At 40.2% G+C, this 23,457-nt stretch overlaps 1 protein-coding gene across 2 annotated transcripts in view; it reads left to right on the forward strand.

Moving 5' to 3' along the window:
* map4k5 (mitogen-activated protein kinase kinase kinase kinase 5) overlaps positions 1–23,457 on the forward strand; it is a 124,461-nt gene that overhangs the window by 7,185 nt on the left and 93,819 nt on the right. For both annotated transcript variants that reach the window (XM_062968708.1, XM_062968709.1), the window contains exon 2: positions 5,064–5,352. In XM_062968708.1, the coding sequence (XP_062824778.1) occupies positions 5,245–5,352 (108 nt within the window). In that variant the 5' untranslated portion in view covers positions 5,064–5,244. The remainder of the gene's footprint in view (positions 1–5,063; positions 5,353–23,457) is intronic.

Raw genomic sequence — 23,457 nt, forward strand, 5'->3', positions numbered from 1 at the left:
GCATTGCCAGCACCAGCAGAGTGGCTGGGTGAACCATTGTGCTCAATAAAAGGAATTTGGCATTCAGACAGCCTGCCCAGTTTTGCTACTGTGTCAGCTGATCTCTGGAAATTCAACCCAGACTTTCATTTTCACAGTCATAGAATCATAGAATTATGGAATCAGAATCGGAAGAGACCATCCAGCCCCCTTTCTGCCAAGCAGGAAGACATCCAAGCCCTCCTGACAGATGGCCATGTGGCCTCTGCTTAAAAATCTCCAGAGGAGACAGTACCGTATTCCCAAGGAGCGGCATATAATAATAATAATAATAATAATAATAATAATAATAATAATAATAATAATAACAACTATTTATACCCCGCCACCATCTCCCCGTGGGGACTCGGGGCGGCTCACAATGTTACAAAAGTAACAGCACAAATACATTAACAATACACACAGTTTAAAACACAAGAAGATGATAAAACAAGTTAAAACAAAGATTTAAACAACAATATTTCACGGAGTTGCAGCTCTGAATGTCAGGAGGTTCTTTGTAATATTGGGAGTCTCTTTTTCTGCAAGTTGAATCTGTTGCTCCATTGTGTCCAAGCCTCCAGAGCAGCAGAAAACAATCCTGTCCCTTCCTCAATGCGATATCCTTTTAAATATTGAAATATAGTCACCTTTTAGCCTCCATTTCTTCAAGTGAAACATATCCATCTCTTTTAAATGCACCTCACAGACTCACAGACCTATGGCCATTTTGGTCACCGTTCTCTGGACACCTTCCATCTTGTCAATATCCTTTTTGAATTGTGCCCAGAATTGGACACAGAGTTATTCCAAGTGAGATCTGACCAACACAGAAGAGAGTGGAACTATGACTTCATTTGAAACATACACTATCTTCCTATTGATGCAGCCTAAAATCTTGTTGTCTTTTTAAACTGCCGCATCATATTGTTGACTCTTGGTTAACTTGTGGCCTGCTAAGTTGTCCAAGTCCCAGGTATCTCCCATCCTATATCTGTGCATTTTAGTCTTTCTATCTAAGAGTGTAGTATTAATAGCTTTCATTTCTCCCTGTTGAAGTTCATTTTGTTGGTTTTGCCAATCAGCCCCCTAATTTATTAATGTTATTTTGGATGCTGATCCTATCCTCTGTATTAGCTCTCCCTCCCAATTTGGGGTCACCTGCAAATGTCTTTTATTCCATTGTCCAAATCTTTGATGAAGATGGTGCTGGTGGTCGATCTCTGAGCTGAGCTTTAACTGATCCAGAATGAGGGTAAATTTTAATTGATTTCTGACTCCTTGCACTTCTTTAGCATCTTGAAGAGGTGCCTGGAAGGAATGTTCTCTTGTGGGCAAATTAATTTGAAAAGAAGGGTCATTAGTCATTCAAAAACAGTTCAGTTCATTGGTACATTTTGCTGTTATGGTTTTACTAAGCCTTACTCACACATGCTTTTGAGCTTGATTTTGCAGCTTTGTTAGCCAGAAGCCTGGATTTTTTTTAAATGTTGTTTCAGGATTTTGTGCTCAGTTATCAGTTTTGCTTTGATGCAGTGGATTTGCTGCATACTTGGCACCCAAACTGTACAGCCCCTTTCCCCCCTGTTCCAAAAGCTATCTTGTGAATTTCTCTTTGGCATTAAATACTCCAGGAACAAAACTATCCCCTCTGCGGTTGCCACTGTTACATAAAAGAGTGTTTGCCTTTTTTTGTTATCATGTTGATGAGGAAAGCACTATTTTGAACAGAAGAAATGTCGCAGTCAAACAGTTTCTCTTCCAAGAGTGTCTAGCCTTTGTTACTCTGAATTTTTTCCACTGGCAAACATGGGTTGTATTTTTGAAACTAAAGGTCGCTCCCAGATTGTTATGGCTAGCTTGACAGTGCAGTCTAGAATCTTCTAAGGGTGCATGCGCATTGTAGGTTGAATGCAGTGTGGCGCCATATTCACTGTCATGGTTCAATGCTATGGAATCATGGGAGTTGTAGTTTGGTGAGGCACAAGCACTATTTGCAGGAAAAGGCTAAAGATCTGATAAAATGCCATCTCCTATGATTCCATAGCATTGATCCAGGGCAATTAAAGTGGTATCAAACTGCATTAATTCTGGAGTGTCAATGCTCCCTTAGTCTCAAGAATTAGGTAAAGGTGCAAAATCAATGCCTTTGCCTGGATCGTGCCTTCAGTCTTTACATTGATTCACTGAAAAAAGCCACATAACATTCCTACCTTAGCAAACTTCAGCCTTCCAGGTGTTTTGGACCTTTACTTCCACAATTCCTAATAGCCTATCGACTGTTAGGAATTATGGGAGTTGAAGTCCAAAACACCTGGAGGGCTGAAGTTTGCCCTTGCCTAATCTATGTTCGTTGTTTAATAAAACTAATCAGAGATTCAGGCTTCATTAGAAAATAGGGACACACTAACCACTTACGCTGGATTGTTTTCAAATTAATTCAGTTGATCAAAAATGGCTTTATCTCGTTCACATGTATTCCACCATCACAAATTATTTGTTCATTGATCTTATTAATGTTTACTTTTAGAGAAAGTTAGGCTGAGTGAACGTGGTCTAGTGGTTTGAGAGTTGGATGGCGTCTCTGGAAACCAGGACATGGCCCCTTCCTTGGCCATGAAAGCCCACTGGCTCACCCTGAGCAGGTCATACACTCTTAGCCCCGTGAAACCCTGGAATAAGGTCATCTTAGGGTTGCCATAAATCTTAAACGACTTGAAGGCACACGGCACCAGAGGCAGAGCAAGAGAGCTTCATTTGCTGTTATCTCCTCTTCCAAACTATTGCCAGTCTATTCACTCACAGAAATTAAATTAGAGCCTGTCTACTTGGTATCCATGATGACATACTTGATTCAGTCCCTTTCATTTTTTGATGTAGAATTCAAAGAAAACATTCAAATCCATTTTTTAAATTTTATTTTAGAAAAAAAATGTTTTTAATCAATGGTTGACATAGATTCCATAGAAACATATTAATGATGTTTTTATACCCTGATGGTTTTTTAATTGTTTAATTAGGATTGTTATATGTGATTTGTTTTTAACTGTGTTATAGTTTGTAAACTTTGTTGTTTGCCTTGGGCTGCCCAAATCCCTTCGGGGAGATGGTGGCGGGATACAAAAATAAAGTTATTATTATAAAATACACCGTTTCTCAGTTTATGTCCAGACCCTGATCAAGATTTGTAAATATATGTATTTCTCCCTCTTCCTAAATAATCTCATTTGCAGCTAACCATGCATTTCCCAATAGTGGCAATAACTCATTGTTGAACAATTTTATTGTATTTTAACTTTTATAATCATGACATAAATAACTCAATGTTTTTTAATTTTTATATTCATGCATATATATATTTGTCTTGTTTGTAAATCTGATGTATTGTGTCATGTCATTGTCAGTCGCCTTAAGTCCCTACAGGTAGAAAGATGAGATAAACATAAATAGGATGATGATGATGATAATGATAATAATGGGATCAGGGAGCTGTGAGGCCTCACTGGTGCAGATACCTTTGGATTTTGGTATCTGGATCTTGTTGGTCTCAGATCTGAATACTGGATGCCTTCTGTTTACCTGATGCTTCTATTTGGGTGAAATGACTTTGAATGATTCTTCTGTTCTGCCATAAGCATTTCAGCTCTTGCTGTCTGATTTCTCCTTTATGCGTTTCTATTGTTGTTGTTGTTGTTATTATTATTATTATTATTATTATTATTATTATTATGTTTATTATTATTATGTTTATTATTATTATGTTTATTTATATCCTGCTTTTTCTCTCCATACGGAGACTCAAAGCAGCTTGACATGCTTTGGTTCCCATTTATGGGCCTGATGTGGTAACACAAAACAACTCTTATTCAATTTAACAAGGCTATGGAAAGCATATGAAAATAGCATTTGAATCCCCTGAGGTTGTGTTTAACAGGATTCTCCAGTCAGCCATTCATCCTTTGTCTAGTGGCTTCTAACCACATGTGGGAATGGGACAACCCTCCAGTGTTGTTAAACTGGAGCTCCCATCTGAGCTCAGGGCCGCAGTCTAGAGCACTGCTTCTCTAACTGTGGGCCATGACACCAAATGGGGTTTTCTTCACTCAATGTTGAGGTAATGGAAAAATTGGCCACAGTAAATGGTTTCTGAGTGCCACCCATTCCCACAAATCTGTTAGGAACAAGGGGCAGTGTTTATAGAGGACTCTTCAGGGAGTAAGAATATAAACGGTGACTCCCAAGTTGTGAATTCCCTCCCAGGGGTCTTCAGTGCATCCTTTGCTTCATCCGCAGCATTACAATTCTGACATTCATGTTTCATTTGAAACTAAATAGGATTTAATGCTCAAAACGGGATGCTTTTGGAAATGGAATCCTGGGCTAGTAAAGGTTGACTTGGTGAGGCTGCTTGTTTTGGACTGCTGCGAGGGGCATCTGCAATAATAATAATAATAATAACAATAGCTATAATAATTTTATTTCTTACCCACATCTCCTCGTGACTCGAGGTGGGTCACAGCACAGTCAAAACACAGATGTTGTAAAAATTCTATAAACATACATATTAAAATGTAGTTCTATAAAAGATACATATTAAAATATATTTCTATAAAATACATATTAAATACACAGGACAAAGATTAAAACACAGAGCATAAGTTTAAAATTCATTCTTAAAACTAGCTTTAAAAGACATGGAAGTCATTATTAAGAACCATAGAGCTCCAAAATTGACAGATCTGGCCCCAGGGCACGATTCTCTGTAGCATTTCCTTAAGCAGACCCTTTACAATGAATGGAACCTGCAAATAATCTTCACACTTCTTTGTATATATGTGTGTGTGTGTGTGTGTTATTATATTCTTTCAAGTTTTTTGTTGATTTATGACACCCCCATAAATTTCATTGGGTTTTCTTAGGCAAGGACTATTCTGATGTTTTTGTGCCAGTTCTGAAGTACAGCCACAAGTGTGGAAGTGCCTGAGGCCACCTCCGATTTGGTATGGAAATCATCATCTCATGCATCTTCTTTCTTGTTCCCATAGGCCCAGAGAAGTGCGGACCAGAGCCATGCGCTGTCACTGTGGATGGCCTCACTAACACCGTGAGGGGCTTAATTTTCTGGCCTCTGAGACCCCGAAGCGGAGGAGCAGAGATAGCGGTGCCCCACTCCTGTTCCCCCATTTGGGGGACAGGGAGGAAAGAGGAACACAACACTGAGGGGCAATGGATCCTCTGACCCGCCCCGGGGGCGATATCATGCGTCGGAACCCGCAGCAGGATTATGAGCTGGTTCAGCGGGTGGGAAGCGGCACCTATGGCGATGTCTACAAGGTGAGCCCTCTTCCATTACCAGTAGAAGTTCTCCTTTGTCATATAAATGTTTTAATTGTTTTCTACCATATAATTCTGGTTTTAAAGGATGATGTCTTTTTAAATTGAATATGTTTTGTTTACTTTTCACTTGTATTGATTGTTTAGTTACTTGTGTTGATGCTATTTAAATTGGTTATTGGTTTATTGTTTTACAATCATTGTTTTATTTTGATTATTGTTGTGTTATTTACACTGTTGTAAGCCGCTCCGAGTCCCCTCAGAGAGATAGGGCGGGGTATAAAGTTGTTGTTGATATTATTATTATTATTATTATTATTATTATTATTATTATTATTATTATATATTCCTGCTGAGGAAGTTTTGTCTCTAGGGTGAGGTCCTCTTTAGTGTCCCACCACAAAGAAAGGAGTGGACTCTTCTTTGTTGTGGCACCTCAATTATGTTATTCATCTCCCTTTAAGTGTCCCAGTTAATACTGGTACTAACTAGGACACTTAAAAGGAGATGAATAAAACAACTGAAGTGCCACAACAAATGACACTGAACATTATTTCTGTGTTAAATGGAAATATGGCTTTTATTTAAGCAGGCCTGGGCAAATTTGGGTCCTTCAGGTGTTTTGGACTTCAACTCCCACAATTCCTAACAACCGGTAGGCTGTTAGGAATTGTGGGAGTTGGAGTCCTAAACAACTGGAGGCCCCAAGTATGCCCATGCCTGGTTTAAAATCCTTTGGAATCAATGATTTCATCTAGTTTGCACATCTGAATTTTTCATGTGTTACATAATTTAATGTGGTTTTGCCTGCACCTTATTTTTTCCTGTTTCACATTTTTAAATAGTTTAAATTGATTTTAATTGTACACCATCCTGACATATCTGAATATGAAGTAGAATACAAATGCAGGATGAATTCTGAAATCCTGAACACTCCAAAATCTGAAACTGGTGATTTAGATATAGATGCCTTTGCTTTCTGGTGGTTTGATGTATAAAAACTTTGTTTCATGCAAAACATATTGAAAGTATTGTGTATAATATTACCTTCAGGCTATGTGTATGAGGTTTACATGAATTTCATGTTTAGACTTGGGCTCCATCTCGCAAGATATCCTGTTATGTAAGTCTATGCAAATATAGGTATTCCAAAATCCATACCATTCTAGTTCCAAGCATTTCGGATGAGGGATACTCTGTCTGTTTTGTAATAAAATAAATAAAAACCTGACTTTGCACTACTGTATAATTGAGGCGAGAGATGAACTCCTTCAGGAGGGTTGAGTTTTTACAGAAGTTCTTAAACAGACAAAAATGAAATGCATTATTAATTATTCTTAGCTTATTACATTTTAGTTCCGCAGCTTGGAAATGTTAAAGTTAACATTAACATTAATTCAGAAATTAAATTGAATTCAGTGACTTCAGTAACATTTATTGAATTTAGTAAAATTCTTAACATGGTTTCCTTGTGTTAATTGTTAATACCATGACACATTAGTTTTAATTCCATTTTTAAAAAGCAATCAAAATGACTTAGAACTGCCGGATTGACTCCTTAAACTATCCTCTAAAGTATTAAATTAAAATAACTGAAACCATTCATTGCTTCATGGCCTGTTAACTCCACTGTCGCGTAGCACTTTAAATAACAAATTCGGAATTAAGAAGTGTAACAAATTAATGGTAGTTATTTCCCCATACATTATCAGAAGATAGGTTGACTTCATGCTCTTTTTCCCATTGCCTCCTCTGGCTGTAAAACAGAATTTTTACTGGAACGAAGGGACATCAGCAGATCTCATTCATAGAATCATAAAATAATAGAGTTGGAAGAGACCACATGGGCCATCTAGTCCAACTCTCTGCCATTCAGTTAGAAGAGAATGACTACAACATGTACGGTACTTGTGTGTAAGTCTACTTCATGTATAAGTAGAGGGCCGGTTTGGGGGCCTGAATTGTGCATTTGGCTCTGACTTGTGGATAAGTTGATGGTCATTTCACTGAGAATGGAAAGTACTAATGCCAGTCGCCATTGGCCATTGCGAACACGTCCCTGCCCAGGCATTCAGAAAGGCCAGAAGCAGCACCATCCATGGGGGAGAGAGTGGAGCTGGCTTGGAGCTTCTTTTTGGTTCTCCCAAGACTGAAATATCTCGATATGAAGTCGAATACAAATACTGGATGCTAATTTTAAAATTTTAAATTTAGAATTCTAAAATCTGAAACAGTGATGCCTTTGCTTTCTGATGGTTTAATGTATACATACTTCATTTTCATGCACAAAATTATTAAAAGTATTGTGTATCAAATTACCTACCTCTGGAGATGCCAGACACAGATACAGACAAAACGTCAGGAGAAAATACTATTAGTTGATTTCTAGACATTGACATTGGTATCCAGGCCTGGGCAAACTTTGGCCTTCCCTCCAGGTGTTTTGGACTTCAACTCCTACAATTCCTAACAGCTGGTAAGCTGTTTGGAATTGTGGGAGTTGAAGTCCAAAACACCTGGAGGAGAGCCTGGTATATACAGTATAGTCAGTCTTGAAATTATGAACAAGCTAGGTTCTGTAGTTTTGTTCTTAAGTTAAATTTGTATGTTAGTCCGAACCGTTACATTTTTAAAGTGTAACTTCATTCAAAATATATATTTTAGCTTTGGATGGCACAGGGAAGGGTGAACACACCTGTGGTGTTTCCTTTGCTGTCTTTGCCCCTGTTCAGAAGATTCCACCTCGTGTTCCATCCCTGCGATAATTGGATTTTGGGAAAGGATTGGGGATAAAGCTCCAGTGGAAACCCCTTTTCCCTTGGGGTAATAACTCTTTCAGGAGTGGATTTCCCTTCTGAGGGGAAGATTTCTCTTACTTCTTGTTGTCTCACCCCGTTTTTAACTGTGAGTTATTTGTAAGTCGTCTATTGCCTATAGTTGTTGGAAGTGAAGAAGTTTCAACCATTATATAGAGAACAATAGGGACAGAAGGAACCCTGTAGCCCATGTCCACTGTCTTATTTTCATCTTTTTCCTTGATCTAGGTAATTCAAGGTGCTTCTGCTTCTTTCCTGCATGTTTCCTTGATCTAGGTAATTCAATGTGCTTCTGCTTCTTTCCTGCATGTAGAAGTCATTTCTTTCTTCTTCCCAGAAGTCTTTAGTGTGCTTTTTTTATCCTTTGGGAAGGGAGCATCATGAGGCTTCTCTGCCTCAAGAAACATGAGAGTCCACATTAGGAACTCTTCTACCTAAGTTCTTTGTCTAGTCTAGACTCCTGTATATGAGACGAATTGTTTGCAAAAATGAAAGTAAGTTTTTACCTTTTCTTAACCTTATTAGAGCATCCTGTGTATTTTCTCTTCTGTTTCCTACTATAAGCTCATATGTAGCACTGCTATGCTGCTATAGATACTAAATTACTATGATGGTTTTATTGATATTGATGTTTTACTGTTGGAATAATTGTTTTATCATTTTATTGTTGTATGTTTCGGGCTTGGTCCCCATGTAAGCCGCTCCGAGTCCTTATTTGGGAGATGGGGCGGGGTATAAAAATAAAGTTATTATTATTATTATTATTATTATTATTATTATTATTAAATAGTACTGTAATTACCACAGATCTGTTATTTTCAACATCCAGTGGGTTGGCAGTTTGAGGAAAGAGATTAATCAGTTGGGTTGCTTAAAAGGAAAAGGAAGCCATTTCCTTATTAGAACCTGGATTCAAAAGGGTCAGGGTTATGGGTGTCAGCATCAGCTATATTCAGCTGAGGAGCTTAGCAGCATCCATGTGCCCGAAGAAGTGTCCTGTGGAGTACCAAGTTTATTGTGAAATCAGGTCATCGTTCATCTCCCCGGTGGGAGTGCTTTGGCTCAGTTTAAGCTTCAACTTGTACATTTCAGTTCTTCGTGAATGGACCCGTTCAGACGTCTGACTTGATTGTATGTGACTGGGGATCACGCTGCATTACATGCGATATTTAGAGCCAGCCGTGTCATCAGGGAGTCTGGATTTGGGATGGCAGCAGCAGTATAGAAGGGCTGCAGTAGGATGGCAGATGAACAGCCTTGACCTGCAGGCCCCATTGCCTGGCAGCTTCTCCATTGGAATGAGCCTGAAACCCTTTCAGGGATGACTATATGATGTGGATGTGATTTTGGTTTTGTATTTGTTGTGCAGTGGAAATCTTGACAGTGTTGCACAGTCTGCAGGATGCTCTGGGTTGGGAATAACTAGAAGTGTTGCCTGCCCCTAGAGATATACAGCTGGAAGGGAGCCCCAAGGGTCATCTAGTCTTACCCCCTACCATGCAGGAATACACAATCAAAACACTCTTGAACAATCTTTCTTTAAAGACTCCTGTTTGGAAAAAAATCAAAATGTAAATAAAATAAATAAAGTTCTCCAAATAAGGAGAGTCCACCACCCCTTAAAGCAATGCCATAGAATCATAGAGCTGGAAGACTTGTCCAGGTTCATTCAGTCTGACCCACTGCCATGAAGGAATACACAATCAAAACACTCCTGTCAGATGGCTGTTCAACCTCTGTTTAAAAAAACCCTCAATACAAAGAGACTCCACTGGCCTGCCAGGCAGCATGTTTCACCTCATACTGTCAGGAATTTCTTGTTTCTAATGTTAAGGTGGAATGTCTGTTGCATCATATTGTAGGGCCCTTCCAAACAGGCGCTAAATCCGGAGTAAAAAACCGGGATTAAAAACACTGGTACCTTAAGGAGAACAGCTGGTAGGCTGTTAGGAATTTTGGGAGTTGAAGTCCAAAACACCTGGAGGAGGGCCAAAGTTTGCCCACGTCTGGTATAAATGCTCCACTTTTGAAATCTGATTACTGTCTTGATGTGATTGGTTCAAGGTGATACAAGGAAAAGATGAGCGTTCTGACTGTGTTCCTGTGTCTTCATAAAGAAGTGGGTCGGTGGAACATCATTCACACACGCCCCAGGGAACCGCATGTGTGATCACGTGCATCTCCGCTTGGCTGTGCATTAACTACACATTGAGCACACCAAAGTGTAGTGGCATCTACTACAGCTGAATCAACAATTTGTGCAAATTATAAAAGTTGTAACAGTACCTACACTTCAACAGCCTTTGTTTGTGAGAGTGGAAGGGGGGAGCATTTTTCACACGATACACTTTGAATCCTCGCTCAAGCTGTCGAAACTCAGCTTGGGCAAGTCTCACTCTTTCAGCCTGAGAACAAGGCAATGATAAGACTCCTCAGAAGAAATTTTGGCAGCAAAATCCTTAGAAGAGATTGCTGTAACTCTGAACAACGGCAGTTTCATTGCTGGCCCGACAGTAGCTCAACTTGGAGCAAGAAAGACTGAGTCTGTTCCAGGTTCCCTTGTTCCAAAGGGTCACTCAGCAAGCCTTTAATAAAAGAGCCGTCTAAGCCAATCCAGTAAAACAGTGCAATTATTCAGTCTTTAAAGTCCAAAAGTTACAACATAAATTTTCCCAACTAAAGACAACAAAATAACCCTATGGAACACCCTCCCAAAAGAAATTAAAACAGCTCCCTTTTTTCTTCTTATAAGAACCAATTAAAAACTTTCCTGTTTAGACAGGCCTTTAGTGAAGGAAACTAATCTGGGATTATATGAAACACCATAATGCTATGGACTGGAACAAAGTGCAATAGAACCTGACATGATGCCACAAGAATGTGAATGTATATTATTGTTGTTTTAAATTGTTTATTTTTACTTATTACTAATGTATTTGGATTGTTTACAAGATTTCAATATGTTGTAAGCCGCTTTGGGTTCTGTGAGGGAGAACAGCGGGATATAAATAAAGATTTATTATTATTACTGACACAAAGACAGAGTATGACACGGCAAACGAGATGTATATGCTGGATTTCATATCACAAAATCACAAGTCGAACACTTCCCAAGTGTTTATTATTATTATTATTATTATTATTATTATTATTATTATTATTATTATTATTATTATCCCTCCTGGCAGAACTCTCCACATCCTTGTATTCCTTATCTTCTTCAAAATAAGATAAACATATTTTAAAAATATGTAGAAAACACTAAAAAGTCAACTGACTTCTCTTTCCCTTCAATCCAAGGCATCTATCAAAATATTATAATGCATTTCTACTCTGCTAGTTGTTTCAATGGCTGCTAAATATAGACAAATTTAAGATGAACAAATACCCATGAGTGGTATTAATACAAACAATTTAAATATTTTGACTAATATTCAATTCTTGTAATATCATCTTTTGTATCTTGTCTTAATATCCCCAACCACATTTTTATCCTTTTGATCTAAATTAGTTTCCCTCTATTTCAACACTTTTCCCCCTAAACTTGACTTGGCTTTTCAATCATCAGGCCTGTTATTTACTTTCCTTGGGAGATTTAGTGTCCTGACATGCTTTCCACCTGAAGCATTCATTGTCTTAGGGGCTGATTAAAAGTTTAATTCTGTGTTAAGAATAGCTTGCAGAAAGCAAAATCAGATCAAGGCAGCTACGGAGTGTGCAACCCGACTGGGCAGACACAGTTCGGCAGAGGCTTGTTCTAGTTCTGAGCCCCAAAGAGTGCTATGGCCCCACCAAAATACAGCTCCCATGATCCCATAGCATTGAGCCAGGGCAGTTAAAGAGGTTTCACACTGCATAGGTCTCCAATGTAGATGCACACAGTGTTGCAATAGCTGCAAGAACCTCCTGGTTGGGAATGAGTAGAGGTATTGCCCAGTCTAAAGTCATCAAATCTTAAAGCTGAAAGAGGTCACAAGAGCCATCTAGTTCAACCCTTTGCCAAGCTAAGACTCATCTTGGAATAAACTCTTTCAACCTATCCTCCAGGGACAATCTACCTACCTCCAAAACACCTCATTTCACTAGATGTGGTTTGCACTTAATTAGCGTTTGTGGCTCTAAGGTGCCATCTACACTGACCATTTAATTCAGTTCGAATGTAGCTTCAGATTGCGGCAACTAGACATCAAACTTCCTCAAAAGCTCATGAAAGAGAGCCCTTTATGCGCATCAATGTTTTGTCAACCTCTGTATCTCAAACTAGCCCCAGGGTTTCCTATATAATCAACTCACAGTGAAGCCACTTTCTTGAATACTGGTTTGATTCCAGTGGTCAGCACAGATATGCCCAAAAGTCAGGAAGCAGAGAGACCTCTTTTCTAGCAGGAGAGGCTTAGCACACCAGTCACTTGAAGAATGTGAAATGCATGATTTTTTTTTTGGTACCCTGTTCGCATCAGAAAGTCAGAGGAAGGAAATGTGAGCCGAGAAGCCTGGTGTTATTTCCAGGATGAAAGGAGCCCTTCTTTTGGAGGGGAAAAGACCAGGTATAAGCGCCTAGAAAGAATACACCCAAAGATCCTGCCGTTGATTGTCAGCCTGCAGCTAAAGAGGACTATTGTAGAGACAGAATAAATTCAATTACATGGCCTTGAAAATGAGAACTGCTCTTTCTCTTTGCCCTAGATAACCATTGTAGACCCCTACACTGTAGGAAGCTTTCCAGCTGTAGGATTTGGTAGCCTCCATGTGACTCCAATAGCTTCATTTAGCATGGTTATTACTATTACGTTTATTTATACTCCACTTTCTCCTTCCACAAAGGAGACTCAAAACGGCTTACATTAAAAGCATTTCAATACAATTTAAAATCCACAAATATACAAACATTGATACAGAGTTAAAGATCTATTATTATTATTATTACTGTATTATTATCATTATTATTATGTTTGTTTATACTCCACCTTTTCTCACCACAAAGGCGACTCAATGCGGGTCACATTAAAAGCATTTCAGTACAATTTAAAATCCACAAATATACAAACATTGATACAGAATTAAAGATCAATGATATTTAAAAAATTAAAATCCACAAAATTGCTTTAAAATGTATTTAAAGCTAAAGCCACAGCACCCCTTGACTTTAACATTAGAGGAATGATCTAATGTTCTGGATCTATTTTGGGACAGGGTTCAGCATTCTGCAAGAATTCAGTTTTAAACCTGCAGTTGTTTTAATACCCATCTGCATTGCTATATAATCCAGTTTCTGAATCCAGATTATCAGATTTGAACTGGATGATTGGAAGCATAGATTCATATAATCCAGTTCAAGGCTTTTCCCCCCAGCCCTATGATATTCTATTGTAATAATAATAATAATAAAACTTTATTTATATACCGTCCTATCTCCCGGATGGGACTCAGGGCGGTTTACAGTCATAAAAGCAACACAAACATTACATAACAACATAATACACATTATTAAACAAAGTAAAATAATACAATTATAACAATAAATCACACTTACATGACCAGATCAAGGGGACGGGAACCATAAACCCAATATATTAAAATGTATCATTTTAGGCTAGGGAAATCTTGTGCAATATATTCAGGCTCAGAAATCGGCGGTAGTCCAATATAATTACTCAAAAACCTGCCGACACCACCAGGTCCTCAGTTCCTTACGGAAATTGAATAATGTAGGGGATTGCCTGATCTCTTTTGGCAGTGCATTCCAGTGCAGTACTTGTCTTGACTATCACATTATAGTTGGCCTTACCCACTCTGAAGCCCTGGTTATCATATCTGGCCCTGCTGATGGAGAATTTTATAACTTTAAAAAAAATTGTGGTTGTTTTGAACTGTATGTTCTTGTTTCATGTTTATTATTCCTTATTATATTTAATTTGTTTTATGGTTTCTTTGCTATGTTGGAAACCTCCCTGAGTTCTCAAGAGGAGAGAGGGCGGTATATAAATAAAGTTTTATTTATTATATTATTTTTTGGTTATATGGCAGTGTAGATCCAGCCTTCCAGTGATTTTTAGTGTTGGCTGCTTTGAGTGTCCTTTGGGAGAAAAAAAGCTGGATATAAACACAACTTCTATTATTTATTATTGTTATTGTTATTTACTACCCCACTGACACAAAACCACCACTGTTTCTTGGTACTATTTTTTAAAAAGCATCACTGATCATGACAAGTGATGCTAAGTGTCTCCTTGCACACAAATGGAGTTTGAGGTGGTGTTTTATGAATGGAAAGAGGTCCTTTTCCTTCAAAAGTATCATCAAATAGGTATTTTATCCTATCCCTGCTTAATGTTTTCGGGGGGAAATGAGTCCGACTGAGGCATCGCAAGCGCTGGCTTTGGGGACAAGGTATTTTTAGTGCTGAAGCTGTTCACATTGGTGCAAAGTGTGGAGGTGTGAAGGGAGCCTCAAACTGTCTTGCTGAGATGAGTCTCCTGAGAGCTTTGTGCTGCTGGCTTTGACAGCCAGAGTTTGCTGGAAGAGGGTCACCTTGGCAGGTGGCAAACTCCTCTTCTGTTCCGAAATCCATCAGATTGTGACTTGGATAGGAATTGAGGAGTCTTCCTTTAAGTAGACAGCCAACAAGAGATGATGAGAAACCATGCACCAGAAATGGGAAATGTCACTTCCAGTCAACATTTGTCACCAGTTTTGGAAATTTTATTTTCCCAAACCTGTCAGGAAGGAGACTTGGGCCTTCTAAATACTATATGTATGGGAGATATTGGCAAATTTTAGGCATTCTTGAGTGGAAAATTACCAAAAGACAAAAAAAAAAAAACCCAAACAGAGAAGAGTTTGAGGATATCTGGGTTCATTCCTCCTGCAAATGGGAAAGAAGATGCTTGTTTCATTATGTGATTTAGCAAGTTTTGTAATGGTTTCACTATAGATTTTTAATAAGTCAGTTTTATTGGTTTAAACTATGCATTTTAATAAGTCCTGCATTTAATTCTCTTTTAGTGTTTGTATGCTTTGGATTCTAATTTACATATTGTATGATTTCTAGTATTAGCTGCTGATAAAGCAGGATATAGATAAATATAAATAAAAATATAAATACTAATAACACTAATATAATAATTAATTACAAGTTGTGAAACTACGCACACCAAGCTAACTGTAGAGAATGCAAAGTAAGTCTGCTCCTTCCCACTTGAATAAGAAAGGGAAAGAGAAGGTGTTCAAAGAGAAGAGACCTATTCTTTGCCCAACGTCTAACTCAATGGGGGTCTGACACAGTGAATTAGCTTTTCCCTGAGGCTCCCACCTGTCCAATCCAATCAGAGGGAATGTCCTCTGGAAAAAAACCCAAAACATTTCCAGCCCTGCATCTTCCTTCTTCCTTTCTCTTGTGCTTGACCTCTCTCAGGTGAACAGGTGAGGCTTAGTTAAATGGGACATCAGTCAGGCAGGAGTACACTTTCCCATGTGATTGAAAATTGGAGGGATTGCCTCTTAGTTATTGATTGAAGTTAAGGAAGCAAAAAAAGCTCCAAGCTCTTGATTCCCTCCCATGTCCATACAGGCCTTGTCCAAAGTCACCATCAACCTGGTAAAGGGCTTGGTAAAAGTACAGTCTTTTAAATTAAAGCTCCCAGTATTTCCCAGTTTATTTCAGCACAAGCCTTTGTGGACTGCAACCTTTTCCTCCCAGATGCTTTTGAAGAGAGATTTCAGCTTATGATGAAATAATAATAATAATAATAATAATAATAATACTTTAGTTATATTCCGCCCTTCTCTCCAAGGGGACTCAGAGTGGATTACAGCGTATAAACCAGTACTCAACCTGTGGGTCCCCAGATATTTTGGCTTTCAACTCCCAGAAATCCTAACAGGTGGTAAACTGGCTGGGATTTCTGGGAGTTGTAGGCCAAAACACCTGGGGACTCACAGGTGAACCATTGAGAACCACTGATATAAACAGACACAGGCAAACATTCAATTCTTGTTATAAAAAAAAATACAATGAGACACAAATACACAGACAAAGGCTTTTCCTTTCATTTCTGGCTCTGGAGGCGGTTCTCATCCCTGGCTCTGGGGAAGGTGCTTTACTACATTTCCAAGCCGATGAGCCTGCGTTGTTCGTAAACACCTCCTGGTCGTGTGACCGGCATGGCTGCTTGGAGCATCTTTTTGCCTTTTCCAGCTGAAGCAGTACCTGTTTATCTACTCATATTTGCATGTTTTCGAACTGCTAGGTTGGCAGGAGCTAGGGCTAATAGCCGGAACCCACCCCGTCCCTCGGATTTGAACTGTCAACCTTCAGGTCAGCAGTTCAGCAACACAAGGGTTTAACCCATTGCGCCACCACAATCAATTGATTATTTCTCATGTGCCACAAGGCCCCCTTTTCCTCAGCTATCTCCTTCAGAACCCTTCACCACTGGCTACACTGCCTGGAGTTGTAGTTCAAAAACAGTGGCCCCTCACATTACACAGTTTCTCATTCCTGATATATAGGATGTTGCCTTCATAACCATGATTCCGTGCAAAGTGTTGTTTTTCCAAATGCTTCTTCCTGTTTCCCTCCCTCATCTCAAACAGATATGCCATTGTAGTTCATTATACAGTGGAATAAAATATCCCAGCTCTATGTCCAGGTTTTGCAAAATCAGACTGTATGAGCCTGGGTAGTACGAAAGAGTGGCTTTTCCAAGATCCATTGTGACTCATTAATTGTGGTCTGGGAGCATAATTCTCCTTCCTTTGGAATTTAGCTCTGTGTTTATTTTTTGACAGAAATGGGGAAAGGGGAAGCAATGCCTGGTGCTGGTCCCAGCTGGGAAGTGGCTGAGTGCCTGCTGCAGAGCGAGTGCCTTCGCAGCCTCTTGGCAGTCCTTCTTTGGAGAAGATCCAGGGCAGACCAGGAGGCCTTGGGGGGATATGGCCCTGGTCCCAGTTCAGGCCAGGGCTGCGAGCTGGCCTTTGGCTTTTCTGATTGTGTCAGTTACTGATCTGCATAATAATCCATTATGAAAAGCATGACACAGGGTTTGTTCTGCATTGCACAACTCTTTTGCTGTTGCAAAATTGCTCCTCTCTCTTGCCAGCTGCCAGTTCTTCAGCTTTTGTCATATTTTTGGATGTTGAAGTCCCAAATACCTGGAGGGCTGAAGTTTGTCCATGCCTGTTCTAGGGCAAGATTTGGCTTCATTTGCTCTTTTTTAAAAAAAGTTTTTTTATTGATACATCCATTTAATTAACAAACTTTTGCCATAGAAGTCTTATCTCAATATACAGTAGAGTCTCACTTATCCAACATTCGTTTATCCAACATTCTGGATTATCCAACGCAGTCTGCCTCCCGCTCGGATCCACAGCTAGGCAGCAAGGACGGAAGTTTTTACGGATTTAATTTCCGACAATGTTGTTACTGAATGTTCTTTTTATGAAATTCTATCTTTATTTGTAGTCAATTTTTAGTAACCAATGTTTGTGTAGTCAATGTTTTCAACACATTGCGATGTTTTGGTGCTAAATTCGTGAATACAGTAAATTAATACATAACGTTACCGTGTATTGTATTGAACTACTTTTTCTGTCAATGTGTTGTAAAACATGATGTTTTGGTGCTTAATTTGAAAATCATAACATAATTTGGCGTTTAATAGGCTTTTCCTTAATACCTCCTTATTATCCAACATTTTCGCTTATCCAGCGTTCTGCCAGCCCATTTATGTTGGATAAGTGAGACTCTACTGTACATTATTCCAAAAATAACTTTGCCTTATATGTCACTTTATGCAGTCTTAGATGTTTATCTCCCATTTGCTTCATTTGCTCTTGGACTCATTTATTAGTATTTTCAGGAGTTCACAGTCTCCATGGATCACTCCACCAGCACCAAGGTTCTTTTTTTTACTGGGTTTTATTCAAAAATTAAGGGGGAGGAAATGAAAATAAAAGGCAATGCAAAGAAAACATATTGTAATAATATGTACCATTAAAAGTACTACATCTTACAAAATTAAGTCTAAAACAAGCACACAAACCTTCACTAATGTGCAGTTATTAAACACACAGCTACAGAACCTCAACCTCACTGTCTATTGATTTTTAGCCCTTATTATCCTACTTCCTTTGAAGAAGCAACCACGCTTCTGCTTTTCAGAACAGTCCTCTAATTCATAAATTCCACAGTTGAAATTTGCCTTCATGGTTGCTGTGAAAAGGTGATAAACAATCTTTCCTTAAAGTTGATCACAGATTTGTTGTCAGTTTGTCCATCCCAGCTAATTTTCAGGTCTCCAGCACCACATTTCAGATGGCTTGAATCTTGTTCCTCTTGTTTTTCTCCACTGTTTAAGCTTTCCAGTCATACATAGGTAAAGATAAAGGTTTTCCCCTGACATTAAGTCTAGTCATGTCCAACTCTGGGGATTGATGCTCATCTCCATTTCTAAGCTGTAGAACCGGCATTGTCTGTAGACACCTCCAAGGTCATGTGGCCAGCATGACTGCATGGAGAGCCATTACCTTCCCTCTGGAGCAGTACCTATTGATCTATTTACATTTGCATGCTTTCAAACTGGTAGGTTGGCAGAAGCTGGGGCTAACATTGGGAGCTCACCCCACTCCCCAAATTTGAATCGCCGACCTTTCGGTCCCCAAGTTCAGCAGCTCAGCAGTTTAATCCACTGCGCCATCTTGGGTTCCAGTCATACATAAAAATGGGAAATACAATGCCAGGGCAATTCTAACTTTGATATCTTCTGCTAAAGCGAATGAACTATTAACGTGGTTAGTGGTGGTGCCAGTGTTGTGCTCTGTCATGATGATCAGCTTATGCCCTAAATAGCTGGGAGAATAGTGTGCATAGCCATCCTAAGGCATCTTAATGGAGGCGGCTCTGACAACTCACAGCTCGGTCCTGCTACCTCTCTGGCTCCAGAGGGTTGCCAACTGTCGTGATAAAACCAGAAGGGATCCTCTATTCATCTTACTGCTTGGCTGTGCTTCTAAAAGCTTTTCATTTCACTTCAGGATGGCTGGGTAGGGAGATGTGTTTGATGTTTCCACAGCAAAAGGAGTCAGATTGAAGCGACTGATTTGAAGGGTGAAGATAGTAAACCACAGACAGACATTAAGGATAATTTCAGGCTTAAAATGTGGAATATCTGGAGGAACAGTTCCGCTCTGTGTTTTTTTGAGAGTGCAATGTGATTTCTTTTTTTGTTTTAAACATATTACTTAGAAATGCCCTGGCATATATACAGTAGAGTCTCACTTATCCAACACTCGCTTATCCAACATTCTGGATTATCCAACACATTTTTGTAGTCAATGTTTTCAATACATCGTGATATTTTGGTGCTAAATTTGTAAATAAGGTAATTACAACATAACATTACTACGTATTGAACTGCTTTTTCTGTCAAATGTGTTGTATAACATGATGTTTTGGTGCTTAATTTGTAAAATCATAACTGAATTTAATGTTTAATAGGCTTCTCCTTAATCTCTCCTTATTATCCAACATATTCGCTTATCCAACATTCTGCTGGCCTGTTTACGTTGGATAAGCGAGACTCTACTGTACATTATCCGTCTTTCTTTCCATGGCACTGGCCAAAAATCTCACAGTATGCATTCTACAGTGAGAAGCATTTACTAATTACAGTCAGTCCTTGCCATGCACTAGAGTCTGGGAACAGGATCCCTGCAAAAGTAAAAAAAATGCCAATAAAGACATTGTTGTTGTTTTATCTGGGGTTTTTTCGGTGTCAGGAGCGACTTAAGAAATTGCAAGTCGCTTCTGATGTGAGAGAATTGGCCGTCTGTAAGGACGTTGCCCAGGGAATGCCCGGATGTTTTAATACGCTGTGGGAAGCTTCTCTCATTGCCCAAGGGATCACATCATGTCCCCACATGGGAAGCTGGAGCTGACAGATGGGAGCTCGCCCTGCACCTCAGATTCGAACTGCCAACCTTTTGGTCAGCAGTCCTGCCAACACAAGGATTTAACCCATTGCACCACCGAGGGCTCTTTTACCTGTGTCCTCCAGTCTGACTCAATGGTAAATTTCTGCTGGAAGCTGACTATAAAACTAGATTAGAAGATGAAGGCCCCTCCACACTGTCATATAATCCAGTTCAAAGCAGATATGGTATTTTCTGTCCCGACCAGAGCTGATGGGAATGGTAGTTCAGCAGTGCTCCATATTCCCATCTCTGGTGAATATACACATGACTAGGCTGGGAGAATTTTGGCTGGAAGGGCAAGTCTTGAAAAAACAAATACAAAATTGGAGTGGCCTAGAGCCATGAAAAACACTCCTGATGACCACATGCAGCCTGTGTTTGCTCCCCTCCCCATTTGGTTATGCCTCTATTACATTCAGTGGCTGCTCTCTACGCAATATTATTAATAAATTTCAGGCTCATGGCAAACAAGTTAGGAGAAATGATCAGGTAGGAATGCTTTACAAAAGGGACTGTGGGCCCTTCGACACAGCCCTGTATCCTAGAATATCAAGGAAAAAAATCCCTCAGATAACCCGGGTCAAAGCAGATATTGTGAGATTTTCTGCCTTGATATTCTAGGACAGGGGTCCCCAAAGTACGGCCCGCGGGCCACATCCGGCCCATCGGAGCCATTTATCCGGCCCCCGCGGTGGTGGCTCCTTCCTCCTCCGCCAAGAAAGGTGCGTGTAGTGTGGAGAAGGAGGAAAAGGCACATGCCTTTCTTATCTCCATCGCCCCACAGGCACTTTTCCCACTGCCGCTGCTGAGGAAGGGCCGCACGGGGCGAGGAAAAGGTGTGCGGCTTTCCTCCCTCACCCCAGGGGCAGCTTTCCCACCATCGAGGAAGGGCTGCACGGGGGGAGGAAAAGGCATTCCTTTCCCCCCCCCCCCCCCCCGCTGCCGCTGCTGAGGGAGGCCGCGGGAAAGGTGAGCGCAGGGTGAGGGAGGAAAGGTGCATGGCTTTTCCTCGCCCTGCACTCACCTTTCCCGCTGCTGCTGCCGCCGAGGAAGAGCTGCACGAGGCGAGGAAAAGGCATGTGACTTTCCTCCCTCACCTCGTGGGCAGCTTTCCCGCTGCCGCCGTCGAGGAAGGCAGTGGGAAAGGTGCGCGTGGGGTGAGAGAAGTGAGAAAGGCGCACGCCATTTCCTCGTCACGCACGCACCTTTCCCGCTGTCGAGGAAGGGCCTCACGGGGCGAGGAAAAGGCGTGGGCCTTTCCTCCTTTCCTCCTCGCTACCGCTGAGGAAGGCCTGCACAGAACGAGAGAGGAGGGAAAGATGCTCACCTCGCACACTCCTCCTCCTCCTCCTCCCTCACCTGGTATGCGCCTTCCTGCAATGGAGGAGGCGAAACAACAATAGAGGCATGCCTGTGGTCAAAGGTAGAGGGCTCCCGTTTTATCTTGCCACACAGACTCCCTCCTTTGCAGCCCTGTCGTGGATTCATTTTTCTTGAAGGCTAGCCATTTCTTCCAACCCTGATTTTTAGTGTATTATTGTTGTTGTTGTTGTTGTTGTTGTTGGTCAGGGGTGCTTTATGTTTTGGTTCACAAAGGGAGAAAGGGGTTGGACTCTATGGCCCAAGGGGTCTCTTCCAACCATGTTTATTATGGTGTTGTTGTTGTTGTTGTTGTTGTTATTGGGTGGCTATCTGTCAGGGGTGCTTTGATTATGATGTGATGCACAAAAGCAAAAGGGGGAGGGAGTAGATGTCCCAAGGGGTCTCTTCCAACCCTCTTTATTATTTTGATGATGATGATGATGATTATTATTATTATTAACATTGAGACTGTATTTGTTCCTTTTTTGTTTTTGTTTTTACTTCAAAATAAGATATGTGCAGTACGCATAGGAATTTGTTCATAGCTTTTTTAAAAAAAAACTATAATCCGGCCCTCCAATGGTCTGAGGGACCGTGAACTGGCCCCCTGTTAAAAAAGTTTGGGGACCCCTGTTCTAGGATATAGGGCTGTGTGGAAGCACCCTGTGACTCCTTTCCCATTCGTCTTGGGACCAAACCTACAACACGAGTCTGGAGAAGGCAGGCAGCCAAGCAGAGAAGGCTTTTATGGACCCTTTGCTTTGGTGGATTTCCTTGCAAGGCTGATTTGAAAGTAGCTTGCCCTCCAAATCCATGGATTCCACCATTTGTTGTTTTATATGAGGAACACCACTTTATTATGCCATGGTTTCGAATGGGATTTGAACCTTCACATAGTTTGGTCTCCATGGTGGAATCCTGGAACCAAATTTCACTGGATACCAAGAGCCCATTTGATGTGTGCTTTTTCCTTCCTTTTTTAAATTAATGGGCTTTTCTGGGATTTTTTTTTTGTTTCCCTACATTTGTTTTGTTAAAATAAACCAAAGTTATTCTGATGTATTCTCAGAAGCTGGCAAGAGTTAAAACATTAGCAGTGGAGAGATGCTTTGGTCCAACCAAATGTAATAGCCATGCAGAATTCTTTGTGTTTAACTAAGCGCCTGTTGCATAAAGGGTGCCTTGTTATTTCAAGGGTTTCGCTGCAGTAGACACATGCCGACCACGGCATTGTGTATATACATTTTCCAATAACTGAGCTGTCTGTCGCCTTGAAAAATTGGCGTGATCCCTTGGGCAATCGTAGTCTCAGTCCTCTAAATACGGAGGGGGAAAGAGGCCACATCAGCTGTGAAAATGAATAAATTTGAGCAGAAAAGGAGTAGTGCTTGGAGATGACATGGCAGTAATTTCCTTCATGTTTCAACATTTATTGTGACTCAGACTGAATCTTATAGTTGTTATTTTAACAGAACAGCCAACCCTCCAGATTTGTTAAGGGTGCAAAACCCTCACAAAAGTGGGAAAAATACAAATGAAAAAAGTTATACATCTGTTTATTTAATTGAGGGAACAGCTTTGCCAAATGTTGACCATAGAATTGCACTGAAGGGCTTAGTGATTCTATGGACACTATGGAAGTTGCACTGGAAGATCTAGAGATTCCTAGAAAGAATCAAATCTTCAAATAATTAAAGTTACAAAAGTCAAAACTGCAAATGTGGAAGAATGCTAGTATGTTAGCAACTGTATGCTGGAATGTTTAAATGAATGGCAGGAGCATATACGTTGGTCTGGGACTAGGACTGAACTCTTTCTGGTGGTCAGATAGATTAAATTATCACTCTTTGGCCATGTCATATGTGGTATAAATCCCTAGAAAAGATGGTGGTGATGCTGGAGAAACTGGAAGGCAGTAGGGAAAGAGGAAGAGCACATTTGACTGGATTCACAC

This window comes from Anolis carolinensis, chromosome 1 (genome assembly GCF_035594765.1).
Source record: "Anolis carolinensis isolate JA03-04 chromosome 1, rAnoCar3.1.pri, whole genome shotgun sequence".
Taxonomy (NCBI): Eukaryota; Metazoa; Chordata; class Lepidosauria; order Squamata; family Dactyloidae; genus Anolis; species Anolis carolinensis.